The 16,825-nt window shown below is 36.5% G+C and overlaps 1 protein-coding gene across 1 annotated transcript in view; it reads left to right on the top strand.

Annotated features, from left to right (window-relative positions):
• The window catches only part of adgra2 (adhesion G protein-coupled receptor A2), an 81,897-nt gene that overhangs the window by 60,470 nt on the left and 4,602 nt on the right, over positions 1 to 16,825 (top strand). The window contains exons 4-18 of the mRNA XM_079637984.1: positions 142 to 213; positions 411 to 482; positions 1,095 to 1,258; positions 3,715 to 3,928; positions 5,630 to 5,794; positions 5,877 to 6,075; positions 7,066 to 7,215; positions 7,299 to 7,460; positions 8,157 to 8,357; positions 9,254 to 9,443; positions 9,649 to 9,857; positions 11,739 to 11,866; positions 12,054 to 12,177; positions 13,277 to 13,425; positions 16,263 to 16,352. Coding sequence (XP_079494110.1) covers positions 142 to 213; positions 411 to 482; positions 1,095 to 1,258; positions 3,715 to 3,928; positions 5,630 to 5,794; positions 5,877 to 6,075; positions 7,066 to 7,215; positions 7,299 to 7,460; positions 8,157 to 8,357; positions 9,254 to 9,443; positions 9,649 to 9,857; positions 11,739 to 11,866; positions 12,054 to 12,177; positions 13,277 to 13,425; positions 16,263 to 16,352 — 2,289 coding nt within the window. The remainder of the gene's footprint in view (positions 1 to 141; positions 214 to 410; positions 483 to 1,094; positions 1,259 to 3,714; positions 3,929 to 5,629; positions 5,795 to 5,876; positions 6,076 to 7,065; positions 7,216 to 7,298; positions 7,461 to 8,156; positions 8,358 to 9,253; positions 9,444 to 9,648; positions 9,858 to 11,738; positions 11,867 to 12,053; positions 12,178 to 13,276; positions 13,426 to 16,262; positions 16,353 to 16,825) is intronic.

Consider the following 16,825-nt stretch of genomic DNA (forward strand, 5'->3'; position numbering starts at 1 on the left):
CAGTTTCAAAGTTGCATCATTGCTCATTGTATAATGATCGCTGAATAATGAAGTGTTTTTAATTTTCTGGAGCACAGATCTATGCCTGCTAGAACTGGAACACAAAATAACAGTGCATCTCATTTACTGTAATCTGTACAGTGACCTCTCCAGTAACCGGATTGGCTGCCTGACTTCAGAAATGTTCCAGGGACTTACCAACCTCACTAAATTGTAAGTCATTATTTCTGAAACAAATATTTATTGGAAGGCTAAACACAAAGCAAGCGCTCTTTACAGGATAACCTATGTCTGACAGTTTCAGTTTTTGAGATGATATTATGCACTGCATCTACTGCAAATCATGCATTTTATAATGTTATTATGTCAGACAATGAATGAAATGTTTAATTTGTGTTATTATATTATAGAAACATCTCTGGAAACATCTTTTCCTCTCTGGACCCAAATGTGTTCATGGAGTTACACTCTCTAAAGCTGGTGTGAGTTCAAGTGAATGCTTCTGTGCTGCATATGCTCATAAATCATCTATTTTTTTTAGATTGAGGTATTCCTGAGAGATCACGCATATCCACTGTCAGTGATGTTGATCTTTTTTAAAAGTGCCGCTGTTATGCTTTTTTGAATATATCCTTTCATGCAGTGTAATTGCTGTTTGTGAATGTACTGTAAAAGGGCTGGAAAGTTTTAGAAACCAAATGCAGCTACAACCGAATTAAGAATCAACATTGAACTGACTTACTGTAAAGTTAATATCTATTGCCTTCTGCGGAGCTGCTGTGAATTGAACTCATTTCATATTTGATGAACTTTACACAGTTATTGAACTGAGCTGAATCAACACTGAATTCACTTCAGCCATTTGTTAAGAGCTACATTACAGCAGAATTTATATAAATAAAAGGTGACTTCTGTGGACTATTATGGTGTTATCATGAAACTCTACTTTTCTTCATTAATTCCTGCTAAGATCTGGGAGATACTAAATGTCTTTCATTACATGAATAAATTAATAATCTGTCTAATAAAGTGTCTTAAGACTGAACAACAAGCTTGATCTACGTGAATCTTACCTCCAATTGTGTGCTTATTAGAAACTTTCATTCCGAGTTCCTGTCATGTGACTGCGGTCTGCGCTGGGTCCCAGGCTTTCTCCGCGGCAGTTCCGCTCGGCTCGGGGATGAAACGCTCTGTGCGTATCCCAGAAGGCTCCAGAACAAACCCTTGCGTCTCCTTAGGGAGAGTGACTTCAGCTGTGGTGAGCAAAATGATCAATCGCATACAATATCATATTCAATCATGTAAATACAGTATGCACGTCTGCATGGAATTTACAAATATATTTACTTAATAAATTATTAAATGTATAGATATATACAAATATGTTTCAGTGGATATACAGGGGACCGGGGCTAGTTGTCACAAATTTTACTTTCTTTTTTTTAAACTGCAACATTATTATTATTAAATAATAATATGATTATTTACATAATTTATTTGTAAAAAAATATTTGTTTGTTTATTATTTTGAATATTATAACAATCTATTATTATTATTATTATTATTAAAGGGGTTTTGGGCTTTTTGACAAACCTAGTTACTGATATACGGTAGCCCTTGTGACAACTTCTCAAAAATGTAATTTCTAATATTGGTATATAGCAAGCCATTGTTTTAGACAAAAAAAATATAATTCTATTTTCTAGTTATTATTATTATTGATTATATTATTTATTTTACTATGAACTATTATTTATTTATTGTTTATTGTTTTATTTTGAATAATAACAATACAATTAGGAGGTTTTTTTTGGACTCTTGACTCTTGTATATATTTACAGTATCATTATCAGCACAGTACCTCATCCGTCTTTAATCGGCCTTGGTATTTTGTCTGAATTGCAATGTTGCTCAATCCATGTGTCTTAGCCAGCTAAGATCAAGAATATTTGTCTAAAAATTCCCTATTCCTCTGACTTTTGCCACTGGGGTCTTATTATATTTCTCAGTGACTTTCTGTTAAACCTCATCTGATCTTTTTGTTAGACATATGCTGCATTTTTTTTGAGTCTTGGGCCTCAAACCGGGGCTCCTGTTACTGTTTTAATATCAGCTCATTTCGCCATCTCTTCCTCCGCTGCCCTTACACATATTTATGTTGGCCAGGAGCACATAGCTGTGACCGACTAGCAAAGATCCCTCTGTGGGTTTGCTGTTGTGAATACATCAGCCCTCGACAAGAGTCTGATTCACCCAGGCTGTTTCACAAGCAAAGCTGATTTCAAATGATTACATGGCAACAAAACACCCAAAGAACTTTCTTACACCTCCTGCTATTTGTGAATGAGAAATAATACGTTTGAACTTGCGTCAGGTATTAACAGATGTCCAACAGTGCAGTCTATTAGGATTAAAGATGAAAACAGATGAAAACACTGAAATAAAAAAGAGAACCGAAGGCCTAATCTCCCTACACATAAATAATATCCACAACAAAAAGGGGCAGAACCAGAATAGCAGGAGGCCATGTGAGAATGGCCACTTCACATATGATTACATGGACATATATTGTCAGATTTTATCAATTTTTTTTCAAATACTGCATAACTTACTGCCTTTCAAAAGTTTGGGGTTGAAAGAGAACTCTCTTATACCCACCATGGCTGCATTTATTTGATCAAAAATACAGTACAACAGTAATATTGTGAAATATTATTTCATTTTAAAAGATCTTTTCTATTTGAAAACGAGGTTATCTCGTGAAACTCTAGATGGCGCAGGCTGAGAGGTCCTTAACTCAATCTGCTTGAAATCACATTGTTTTCTATAGGGCACAGCTGATTGGTTCCTGCTGTATCGTTATCCAATGAACTCGCTGCTCAAATTTAACTACTTGGTCAGCGTCTGCTGTTGCATTTTGCAGCGTGCTTACAGAAACCCACCACCTTCCCCAGCTCCACCTGTATACTGTAGATCTGCTATGGTTAATTCATGTATGCGTTGTACAGCAGTAGTACTTGTTCGTCGAACTGTTGTATAAACTGCTTTACACCGCCCCCTATAGTTCCAGAGGGGTAGCGCAGCTGCAGACAGTATTACTTTGTACAGCCGCATCATGTCATACTTGCTCACAGCAGTGTGTTGTGTACGTATTGGCAGTAGCAAGTCCCGTACTTACTGTATAGTAGCCAACAACCAGTAGCAGATCCATTCCGCCAAGACCAAACATATTAACATTGTCATATCCATTATCATGCCAAACATTCTGAGAGTTGTCATTTTTAAATGTATTTTATTCATGTGAAGCTGAATTTTCAGCAGCCATTCCATTACTCCAGTTTTCAGTCTCACATGATCCTTCAGAAATCATTCTGATTTGATGCTCAAGAAACATCTCTTATCATTATTAATGTTGAAAACTTAATTTTTGTGTTGATCTTTTTTAGGGCCCTTTGAAGAATTTGAAAGTTTAAAAGAACAGCATTTATTTGAAATATAAATCTATTGTAATGTTATTGATCACTTTTGATCAATTGAATGCATCCTTGTTGAATTAAAGTACTGATTTTATGTAATAAACTTTTGAAAGGCAGTGTAATTAAAGGACTAAGACTGTTTTTGGGAAATCTACAATAAATCTTGATTTTATTACTGAATAATATTTTTCTCTGTGAATCTCAATGTTTATCTTTTGAATGAATGTTTCTCTTCAGAGGGTCCGTTGGAGCTGCACACGCTGTCACTGTTACCCTCGCTGCGGCAGGTCGTGTTTAAGGGGGACCGGCTGCCTTTTCATTGCACTGCTTCCCTGGTTGACAAAGTCACTACCCTTCACTGGCGACACAACAGTCAGCCTGTATCCAGTGATCCTACGAATGGGGTTCATTTAGAAGAGAGTGTACAACATGACTGCACATTCATCACCAGGTAAAAACGTACAGAGACTAACCGGTTTGGTTGGGTGTGTTCAGACTTGGCATGTTTGGTTCGATTAAAACGAACTCTGGTGCGATTGCTCTGTTAGTGCGGTTCATTTGAATAAGTGTGAACGCTGCCATCTGAACCCTGGTGCACACCTAACAAGCGGACTGAGACTGCTGAAAAGATGGGTCACGGTCCATTTCCAAACTAAGCCAGGAAAGTCTGCTAGTTCACTTGCTTTGGTCCGGACCAAATACAATGTTGATTTTTTTTGTTTGGTGTGGTTCTCTTTCACACTACTGCCCTTTATGCAAGTAAACCTAAATTTGTATACAAAACCACACGTGTGCTAAGGTCATCCATTCATTGGACAGAAATTCGAACCGTAACAGAGTTCGTTTGGAAGCTGACTGAGACCATAATCTTCAGCTGGGTCTCGGTACGGTTGTTTGGTCTGCACCCGAGTGCGATTACTGTATTCAATCGAACCAAACAAAACCAGTGTGAATAAACTCTGGTGTGGTTCGAATGAAATACGAACGCAACACGAACCAAAGACATGTAAACAAACCAAAAACGGGACATGATGTCACAAGATGCGACCCTAAAAAGGAAAGAATGCTCAAGCATACCAGTTTTTTCTCATCATTGCGATGTTGCCCATTACAGTTCGGTACAAGCATCAGAACCGCGTCTCCTCACAGCAGATCTTCATTTGTGTGTGTGTGACGGAGGGATTCCTGCCGCTGTTTTGACTCCTTTATACATTTTATAAGCTCTTCACGAGTTCTCAGCTGGTCAAAATACCACCAAAAGTGGGCTACGCACATACAACATGTGCATTTAGCCCAGAACACTCCTTTGCTTTGGATGTTTTGTAAGTTCCGTCGCGAAATATACATAATTAAAGCTGACTAATCAGGTTGTGAAAATATCCCTATGCATTTAGGTCGGGTGTCTTTAGTTTCATTGTTAAAATGCTAATGTGAACGCTAAGTGGACCAGGTTTAAATGCTTTAAATGCCCGGACCAAACGAACCAAGCAAACTGAACTACAAGTGTGAACACACCCATGTAGGCCTGCACAGAATTTTTTTTTTGAAAGAAGTCTTATGCTCACCAAGACTACATTTATGTGATCAAAAATACAATAAAAATAGTAATATTGTCAAATATCTTTACAATGTGAACATATTTCTACTTTAACATGTTTTTAAATATCATTATTCCTGTGATGACAAAGCTGAATTTTCTGCATAATTTTTCCAGTCTTCAGTGTCACATAATCCTTCAGAAATCATTTGAATATGGTGATTGTGATGCTTAAGAAACATTTCTTATTATTATCAATATTGAAAACATTGTTGTGCTGCCTAATGTGTTTCTGTGAAACGGGATGAAAAGATGTTGAAATGTAAAGGGAATGAGCAAAAATACAGTAAGGGTGAATGTGCAGGTGAAGAGACAAAGACATGAAGCGAAGAGACGTGACTTAAAGAAACAGGATGAGATCTAAAAGGAATATAAAGTGAACAGAATATGTTAACAAAAGAAAATTGGAATGAAATGGGAAAAAAAAAGAGAATAATTACAACAATAGTACTGAATGCCATTGAACTGAAGAGGATAGAGGATTACATTAAGTTCATGAGTCAAATAAACCTCATGTACACTTAAGTAACTGGAGATTTACGTTGATTTTTTTAGTGAGCTGATCCTGTCAAATGTCCACGTTGAAGCGAGTGGTGAGTGGGAGTGTGTGGTGTCCACGGGCCGTGGGAACACCTCACGCAGTGTGGAGATAGTGGTGCTGGAGAACAGCGCCTCCTTCTGTCCGGAGCAGAGAGTGACCAACAACCGAGGGGAGTTCAGGTGAGGAAGGTGTCCTACAGCTTTACCTGTGGTTATATAACACTCAATGGCAAAATGTCAACTGTCCCCTTTTTGGCTTCAGGTGGCCTAGAACTCTAGCTGGCATCACCTCCTACCAGTACTGTCTGCATCTGCGCTACCCCTCCTTAACTATAGGGGGCGGTGTGGAGCAGAAGAAGGCTTCACGAAACTGTGACCGCTCTGGACGCTGGGAGGAGGGAGACTACTCTCAGTGCCTCTACACTAATGACATCACACGGGTCCTACATACGTTCATACTGGTTAGTGCAGAATCTTGTATTTTAAAAGAAATGTTTATTCAAATGTGGAACAAATTACTAATATGTAAATCCATTAAACCTTCCCCTTGGGAAAAAGTACACTAGCATATTTTTAGAGTATTTATCACAGAAACAATATAATTTTCAGGAATTTCCATAAAAGCAAACTGTTTTCAAAAATGTTTTAAGAATGCATTATGGTTTAAATTTATATTAAATGCAGTCTTTTGAACTTTAGAGTGTTTTTGGACCACTTAAGTAGGACGTAACGCAAGTACGTTTTTCATAATTAATTTCATAATTATTTCAGTTTTTAAAAAAAATATGGTTAAAGTGTACTGCCGAATGTACTGACAAGCATTTATGGTAAACTAAAATATACTTTTATGTCATTACTTTTGAAACGTAGATGTCATGAATTTAAATGTATTTGTAATGATGAAATTGCCATTTATTACATTTATAATATATTAGTTTTAAATGTAATATCGAATGACGCACTACAGTTACAATTATAATCAAGGACTGTACATGTACTGTACATGTTAATCAACACTTCAGACTTTAAAGCATGACAAAATATTATTAAAACATGATGATTTAAAATGGACTTTTAATTTGACATTATTAAGTGTACTTTTTAAAAGTGTAGTTAAGTGTGTTAAGAAATGTACTCTAGCAGACATAAGTGTCCTTTTATTTCATTAATATTATATTATCTGCTACTACAGTGTTTTAAAGTGTATACTTATAAGATTTGAAGTACACTACAAGTGCACATTAAAAGACTTCTTCTCTTTTTACAAGCGCCGTTGTGTCCCAGTCGTACTGTGAAAAAAGAAAAGGAAGAAAAACATACTTTCAGTTTAGCTATTCTAAATTCATAAATTTTATATATTGTAAAATTTTAATATTTTAATATTTTTACTTACATTGTCTATTGTCAGCAGAACAACACTTTTTTTTGTTAATTCTGTCCTTGTCACTCAGATGCCCATCAACTCCTCCAACGCTGTGACTCTGGCGCACCAGGTGCGATCATACACTCTGGAGGCCGTCGGTTTCACAGACACGGTGGATGTTCTTTATGTGGCTCAGATGATGCACAAATTCACGGACTATGTAACAGAACTGCGTGAGGTTAGTGGGAGATGGTATTCAGCAGTGTATATATTGCACCGTGTGTTTGTGTCCTTACATACACATGCGCTCCTTCGTCCCAGCTGTCTGAGGTGCTGGTTGAAATGGGCAGTAACCTGATGCAGGTAGATGACCAGATCCTGGCCCGAGCCCAGAGAGAGGAAAGAGCCTGCAGTTCAGTCGTCCACACACTGGAGACTCTCGCCTGGCCTCAGCTGCACTCGCACGCACAGGACCTTTCCAAAGTACGTCGGCTTCATATTATTACTGTTTAAACTAAGATTGTTTTCTCTAACTTTGTATTGATCAAAGAATCCTGAAAAAATGCATCATGGTTTCCACAAAAATATATTAAGCAATACAACTGTTTTCAGCATTGATAATATTAAAGGGATAGTTCACCCACAAATTAATATTACCCCATGATTTACTCAAACCTCAAGCCCTGGGTGTATATGACATTCTTCTTTCGGATGAATACAATCAGAGTTATATTAAAAAATGTCCTGGCACTTCCAAGCTTTATAATGGCAGTGAATGGCCGGTTTCTGTTTTAAGTCTATAAAAGTGCATCCATCCATTATAAAAGTGCTCCACACTGATCTCTGGGGGTAATAAAGGCCTTCTGAAGTTAAGCGATGCGTTTGTGTAAGAAAAATATTTATAGCCCCCCCACACACACACACACACCCCTGTGCCCGCGTGGAGCACTTTTATCATGGATGGATGCACTTTGGTGGACTTCAACTGCCATTATAAAGCTTGGAAGAGCCATGCCATTTTTTTTATATAACTCCGATTGTATTTGTCTGAAAGAAGAATGTCATATACACCTAGGGTGGCTTGAGGGTGACTAAATCATGGAGTCATTTTCATTTTTGGGTGAACTATCCCTTTAAGAAAAGACTCTTGAGCATCAAAGCGTATTTCTACTTTCTTAGAATTCTCGTAACATTGTGATGGAGGCTCACATGATTCGCCCCGCTCATTTTACTGGCATGACCTGCACGGTCTATCAGAGACGAGAGGGGGCAGGAGGGAGCCAGGTGCATGATGGGATTGAATTTTCGCTTGAGCAGCAACTGCGATTTCGCTGCACCACAGGAACACACAACACCTCGCTGAACGCTTTCCATCTCAAGGTTTGTCACTTTTGCCGTTTTCGGTTTTGTGTGTAGACTTAGTATATTTATCTGTGTGTGGAATATACATACTTTATGCACTATTTGAGCTGACACACTTATTATACCCTTGTGAAAACAAAGTTGCTTAATTGTTTCGTATGTTCTTCAAATCTGTACTTTCAGATAATATATTATTGAAATAAAAGGCCACTTAAGTGTACTTAAAAAGAGTACACTTTCATGAGCATGTTACTTTAGACACTTAAAAGATGTTCTTAAAGGACATATTTTAATCATTATGTTTTTTAAATAATCTTTAGTCATGCTTTACAGAAGTACACTTAAGTGTTGACTAACATACTAAACCTATGTAAAGCACTTGATTATACATTTACCTGTATTATACATGTAACTATGGTACAAGTAAATTAATATATTTTAAATGTACTAAATTGCAACTTCCTCATTACAGATGTGCAATTACAAACATTTAGGGGTAATTATGAAATTACATATAAACCTACTTAAGTGGTTCAAAAAAGATCTCTTAAGTTCAATTGCATATATAAATAGAAATTCAGTTTCCTGTAATAGCAAATAACATGCAATTTAGCTTCTGAAAAAACACATCTAAGTATATTCGTATAAAGTGTATTATATCCATAGTAAGTACCCTTTTTAAAAGTTTGCTAAAGTGTGTTTTTTTTTTTTACTAGGGAATTTTTGGCGTAAGAATAGTTTATTGTCATAATCATTGTTGTCTATCATATTGCTACTGCTGCTGTTTTATAAATCTAAAAGTAAGTCACTTAACCGTGGTAAAATCACTGAAACTCAATGCCTCAAGTGCCTTTTTGCTTTAATAAACACCTCGTGCCTTGTCCTCACATTGTATTTTTCCCCTCTCTTTCTAGAATGCAGTGGCTCTTGCTTCAGTGTCTCTCCCTGCATCTCTTTTTCCGCCGAATGCTCCTCCTGACTGTAAGCTGCAGTTTGTGGCATTCCGCAATGGAAGATTCTTCCCATATACCAGCAATTTCACCGGACCTTCGGACCTTGCCCGCAGACGTGGCGTCAACACGCCAGTTATCTATGTTGGCCTTGGTGGGTTGCCTTCACCTCAAACATTCAAGGGATTCCAAACATTCATAAAATGTTTACAATGTTCTGAGTATTTGGTTATATACTGATGTAGTACAGGCATTTTGGGAGAAGACTAACATAATAAATCCTTGGACTTAAAAATATACAATTCAATTCAGTAAATCCATGCATCTCATTTTCAGAAACAACTTTCCCTTCCTTTCAGATGGATGCAGCATGTGGAATCAGTCCGATCCCATTATTGTGTCTCTACGACACACTTCACCTGGAAATTACCCTGTTGCTGCCCATTGGAGCTTGCAGGCGCTGGAGCATCATGGGAGTTGGAGTCTAGATGGATGTCAGCTGGCCCATAGCGATGCGTCCACCTCTACACTGCGCTGCTCGGTGCTGAGCAATTATGCTGTACTACGGGTAACATTGTGACACCTTTATAAAATACTGATATTCCTAGGCTGTATTTATAGATAACAAGCTCCAAATAAAATACGTAGTGTATATATGTAGGAGTATAGATGCATTGTTTTGGGCCAGGATCTCATTTATCCTTCATGGAGGATCCCAGAATGCATTTCAGAATGCAGTTCTGTAAAAAAATATTCCAAGTAAATGGCAGTAAATTACAGAGAAAGAAAAAAGAGGAATTAACACTGCCTCGAGGGATACTTCTCTTCTTCTTGCTGTAATCAATCTCTCTCTATATATTTTTCTTTTGCCATTGGAGCAAATGGGGATACAAAAATTATTCACCACTATAGAAGTTTACCCAACTATGATGGCTTTTGCTTCTGAGAACTCTGGAAATATGAAAAGGGCCCATTTTACACTTGATATTTTAACATTTCATTCAGTACTGAAACGTATCAGTAAAATTGTTCAATCAATTTAAAAACGGATAACATTACCCAATATCTGTGTTTTCCATATATTTTTATGCGTGTCACTAACTTAATATGCTAACACCAAACTCAACTGTAATCCGTCTTCCATTCAAAGCACTGAATGAGCGATACATTGGGTTGCTTTTTATGTAGAGCATTTCAAATCACTCAACTATGAGGTTTGATGGCAGTTATGATGTTGCTTAGAAATGTAGGACGTAGACAGCGAGGCAGGCTTTTAAAACTGAGACACCAATACAATGAAAAATCTGAAATATGTCAATTTTATTATTCCTCGGTTATGTTGTGTAAACAAGTGCAAAGTATGTCAGCTTATTGATTAATAGCCCTGTTGTAGAAAAGTATTATAAAGCTAATGAGCTCTAACTTGCCCACCCTTAGTAGAGAGATATAGACAATTCTTTACTTAGGAAGGACAGATCTCCCATTACAAACTGATACTTTACACTACATTTCGTTAGCACTATTTTACAGTCCTGTTCCCTATGGGCATTCTATGTACTTAATATAGTACTTGCAATAACTGGGTAATAACCCTGAACCTACCCCTGAACCTAACCTTAACCTCTGAGTACCTTACATAACTGAGTACTTGAAGTACACTGTAAGTACCCATAAGTGCACGTACTGTAAAAATGTGCAACCTACATTTCTTCATCCTGTCATGCGTCAAAGGATTTTAATGTTCAGCTAGGTGCTATTGGGTGTTATTGAGAAAACTGCTTGAAAAATATTTGATAGATCGGTTTGCTTGGCACTGAAGAACCCATGATTCACAGTTCTGACATCAGAGCAATTTCTCTGAAACTTTTTTGTGACGATTTTAAGGTGTTCTTGTCATAGTGTAATTATACATTTAGGTATGAGTTATGTTAATTAGTTATATTACTTTTGGGTTAGGTTTAGTATTAGGGTTTGTTTTCGAGTTAGTTCCATGTAATTATGCATACTTTATAGTTGGCATTGTAAAATAAATTGTGATAGATAGATAGATAGATAGATAGATAGATAGATAGATAGATAGATAGATAGATAGATAGATAGATAGATAGATAGATAGATAGATAGATAGATAGATAGATAGATAGATAGATAGATAGATATTCTTCTCACACTTTGAGAGTCTGGTCCCACTTGATATTAAGTGGCTTTAACTACAATGTACTGACATTGGAATTAATAATTTGATTCAATGGACTTATTGTGTACATATATGTTTTCACATACTTACATTGTAAACATACCTGCTTGTAATTACAGCGGTAATTCATTTATGTAATTACATTTGTAAGTGGGATCGAGAGGCCTTGAGGAAGTTAAAGGGTTGAATGTTTTAAAATATTCTCACCATTTCCTCAATATGTATCAATATCAATATTGGTCAATATTTCAGGAGATGCCAGATTTCCCAGGTTCACCTTCAGTTCCAGTGGAAGTGCTCCATCCAGTGATCTACACATGCACTGCAGTGCTGCTCCTGTGTCTCTTCACCATCATCATCACCTATATACTGCATCACAGGTATTTCTGTCACCTTGTTAAAAACGAACACACCCAAAAGCTAAAAGAAAAAGTCTTGCAAACTGTTGCCACAAGGTATAAGCACACTATAAGCTTCTCTATAATGTTGCTATCTGATTTGTCATTACTGGAATAGCCAAACCTGTTCATTAAAAGCGGACATAACAGATGCTTTCTTTGCCATCAGCTCTATCAGAATCACGAGGAAGAGTTGGCACACACTCCTGAACACCAGTTTCCACATCGCAATGACGTCTGCAGTATTTGCTGGAGGCATCACTCTGACCGGCTACCCAATTGTATGCCAGGCAGTAAGTTTCCATTTCTCTTACATACTAATGTTTTATTTTTGTAGGCGACTTTTCCTGCAGCTTTTTCCAGGTCACTTCACAAACACACAAGAAGTGAACAAGCTTTTGAGTCACAAATGCAACCGACATACAGTACAAGAGATTGAGGGGATAGTGTGGACATTCAGTGCGAGTGATTTACAGTTAAGAAAAAAGTAAAGAAAAAATATTTTTAGAATAGTAAGCATTATATACAGTAAAAGGGAACATAAACATTCAAAAACAAAATGATTAGCTTTTATGTGGCATTGTACACTCTTAGAAAAAAAGGGGATCCTATGTAGAACTTCAGGGTTCTTGACCCTATATGAGAAGAAATGTCTTAAAAAATTGCATATTGCTTTCATGTTTAACAGGTTATTTACTATTTTTTTTGTGATAAAGTAAGTTAACAAGCTTAACGTTAAAAATGAATTAAAACAGAATGAATTAAAACTAAATCAATACAATTATCCCATGATGGGAACCCCTAAAATGTTCTATGAAACACCTGGCAGAACCCTTTAAGGTTCTATATAGAACCTTTTCTTCTAAAGGTCATTTAGCGTTGGTCGGCCCAGTTTTTGTGGCATTCCACACCGTCTGCCCTAGTTGGACATCATCGGGTATTTTGGCCGATTGGGCATGTTGAATCAGTGAGAGAGAGAACTCTAATTGGCTGTTTAGCTTAGCGAATCAGAATAAAAGCTAAAGTGATTAAAGCGAACAAAGAAGTCAAGACGGCACAGACATCTTACCATACCATTCCAATGTACTAATATTTTCATAACAGCATGAGCCGCCTAGAATGAAGAAACTGATCAGCATGATTGATATTCAAAATGTTAATGGTATATCTGCAATCCTAGTTTCAGTTCCCCTTCTTGAATGACAATTATAGACTATTGGACACATGCTAGTTGACAGTTGACTGTAGTCGTTGTGGTGTGTTCAAGCGCAGCCTTAAGTGTGTCACGGCCTTAGTAATATATGTATATGTATCAAAAATTTATATTTTTTCTATGCGCTAACATCTTGTTACTTTACTTGTGTTACTCATGTATGTGTATGTTTGTGTCAGGTGGGGATTGTTCTTCACTACTCTTCTCTGTCCACTTTGTTATGGATCGGTGTTAGCGCCAGGGTAATATATAAAGAAGCTTTATTGAGGACTCCACAACAAGTAGAAGGAGAGACTGCTGTACAACCAACCCAGCGGCCCATGCTCAGGTCAGTGAAGTCATCATGGAGGGTCGGGAGCATTCGATGAATAATAACCGGCTTGTTTTTCACAAGTTATCTTTTACAAGCACACTCAAACTCACAGATATCTGTTTTTTTCTATATAATCTGTTCTCAGTGCCCATAAAACCCACGTTGAACAAAAAACAATCAATAGGCCCACATGGACTGTAATTGTTTTACATGAGGGCATGAGGTAATTTTAGCATTTAAAAGTGCAAATTGGACTTTTTATTGCTCTTCAAATCGGAAATATCTGTGTTTTTGTCCAACCACCCATGAGATCATTCTAGACTGAATGAACTCCTTTTAACAAACACAACTGGTGTCAGAATCAACATTCTTAATCATGAAAATATTACTGTTCAAAAGGCTCGGTTAAGATTTTAAAATGTCTAACAAGTACTCAACAAGGCTGCATTAAAATAAAATAAAAAACAGTAATATTATGAAATATATGTAAAATTTTGTTTTATTATTTTCATGTTATCACTGTGAAGCTGCTTTGATACAATCTGTATTGTAAAAATCGCTATATAAATAAAAGTGACTTGACTTGACAATTTAAAATAACTATTAAATACATTTTAAAGTTTAATTTATAACTGTGATGGCAAAGCTGAATTTTCATCATCATTACTCAAGTCTTCAGTGTCACATGATCCTTTAGAAATCATCCTAATATGATGATTTAGTGTTCAAGAAACATTTATTTTTATCAATGTGAAAAACAGTTGTGCTGCTCACTGTTTTTCTAGAAACCGTGATACATTTTGATTTTCAGGATTTGTATGATAGAAAGTTCAAAAGAAAAGCATTAATTTGAAATATTAATCTTTTAAAATGACACATTTATCATTAGAAATGCCATTATGGTCATGGTAATGGTAATTGCGCAAATACCAGTAAATTGACTAGCGCAAACCTTAGTAAATCACCTTGCGTGATTCATTTAAATACTCTCATCCCATACATTTTGCGTCTGAAAGGGAAACTCTACCAATGCATATGCAATCAAATCAGCCGCAAACATAACCCTGTCCATGCCTTTTCAGCGCAAATTTTCACTGCATGTCTTTAATAAATCCTGTCAGTAGTTCTTAATGCCAAAAGATGGTTTGCGCTGGAGCAAGTTGTTAGTAAATATGGCCCTACGTTTTGATCAGGTATTGAGGAAAGTGTGTAGGATTTAGCAGAGGGATTGGATCTTCACACACAGCAGAATCCCTGGTATTTTATAACAGGCAAGCCATACAAATATCTCTTTTACATTCAACGTTCATCCTGAAAAACAATTACTGTTCGAAAGCCTCTTGAATAACTGCCGTTGTACCAGTATGAACATAACATAAGATGATAACATTAAAAGTTCCTTCCTGTCGTCGTCATCATCAAAGGAAATGTATGGGTTCGAGCTCTTGCAGTATTCAGACAGAGTAATTGTCATATCTCAAATTGGTCATAAAACATTGGCAGTTTTATGTGCGAACGTCATATTGAATGAGCACTTCCTGAGAAGAAACTATTGATAAGCATGTACAGGAGGAAAATGGGCGTTTGAGAGCAACTGAATGGACCACCATGTTGAAAAATAAAAACTGCCTAATCAAAGACCATCATTGTCCAGATAAAAGCTGATTCCCATCTGCAGTTGTGGAGAGTCAGACGGAGGAAAGAGAGCTCAAATGTGGGGGAATGGGGAAAGATTAAAGTGGACAGAGTTGTAAATCAAATGAACGGTAGGCCTAGTTAAGGCTAACGTTCACATGTCCTCAAAGACGTGCATGCAAATGTATTCATTCTCTCTAGTCTGTGTTCTCTGTTTTTACCCCAGACCTCCATGCTCTCCACATCCTCTAGGGAGGTCTGGCCAGATCCCACGCCTGCCTCCTGGGACAAATCTTGTTATTTTTCCTCTCCCTCCTTCACTGTCTGGAGCCCAGCTCTTCATTGACAAACAGTGTCACAGAACTAACCTAATGTATAGGCCACACACATTTATTTTACGGAAAGCAAAGGGAACATCTGTATCAAATATAACAGACAGCAGTGTTACTGTATGTCCATTTAAATTTTTTAGCAACTTTTTGTATCTGATTATTAAAGGGACAGTTCACCCAAAAATGTAAATTCTGTCATCATTTACTCTCCCTCAAGTTCTTCCAAACCTTTATACGTTACAACATGTACTTACGTTAGTAATAACAGTAAATTAACAAGCAACTAACCCTAAACCAAACCCTAACCGCATCTCTATAATAAGTACACGTAGTTAATTAATATTACTCAGTAATTATTTGAGTAAATACATTTAACTATGTCACCTTAAAATAAAGTGTAACCGAATTTCTTTCTTCTGCTAAACACAAAAGAAGATATTTTGAAGAATGTGGGTAACCGGACAGTTGATGGGTCCCATTGTCTTCCATAGTATGGAAAAAAAAAACTATGGAAGTATATAAGGACCATCAACTGGTTACAGAGATTCTTTAAAATATCTTCTTTTGTGTTCAGCAGAAGAAAGAAATTCATACAGGTTTGGAACAACTTGAGGGTGAGTAAATGATGACAATTGTATTTTTGGGTGACCTATCTCTTTAAGTTAAGTTAGGTTAAGTTAAGTTAAGGAACACAATCTCCTGGGATTTGAACCCAGGTCTTTGTACTCACTTCTTACACAGTCTTACATTTAAACAGAACAGTAAACAAAAGATAGGCTGTCCCTCATTTGAAAAATATGTATGATTAGTTATTTTACCATGATTAGCATTTTGCTAAATGGTCCCTAACAGTCTTCTTTTCTTTATCTCTGTTTCTCTTGGCAGGTTTTATTTGATATCTGGCGGTGTCCCACTCATCATATGTGGTATTACTGCAGCTGTAAACATCAATAACTATGGAGACAACATTCCTTAGTGAGTACTGTGTTTATAAACATTAGGAAAATTTGTTTGCTCAAGTCTAGCTTTAGATGTTTATATCATCAACAACCTACCTAGTGCTAAGACTAATACACTGATTCTTGAGATATAGGACAAAACACATCTATATATAATTTCAAATATAAATTAAATAGTCAATTAGTTTGATTGACTATATATATATATATATATTGTTTAAAAATAATAAAATAAAAGTGGAATGCTTACACTAAATATTTAATATTTCAGTACATACAGTATTTTGCCATGCATTCGGTCAGTGTTGAGTACCAATAAGCAAGAATCATTACAGCAGCACAACTCAAGCATTGTATCCAGTAATGGACTGAAATTAAAATGTTTTCATTTCATTTTCACCGTGTGATATTTTTGGGACAGTTTTTATGGTGTTTTTGTCACATCGCAGTCTTACAGATAGACTGGCGACACTTAATATAATAATAAAA

The sequence above is a fragment of the Phoxinus phoxinus genome, assembly GCF_949152265.1.
Source record: "Phoxinus phoxinus genome assembly, chromosome: 15".
Taxonomy (NCBI): Eukaryota; Metazoa; Chordata; class Actinopteri; order Cypriniformes; family Leuciscidae; genus Phoxinus; species Phoxinus phoxinus.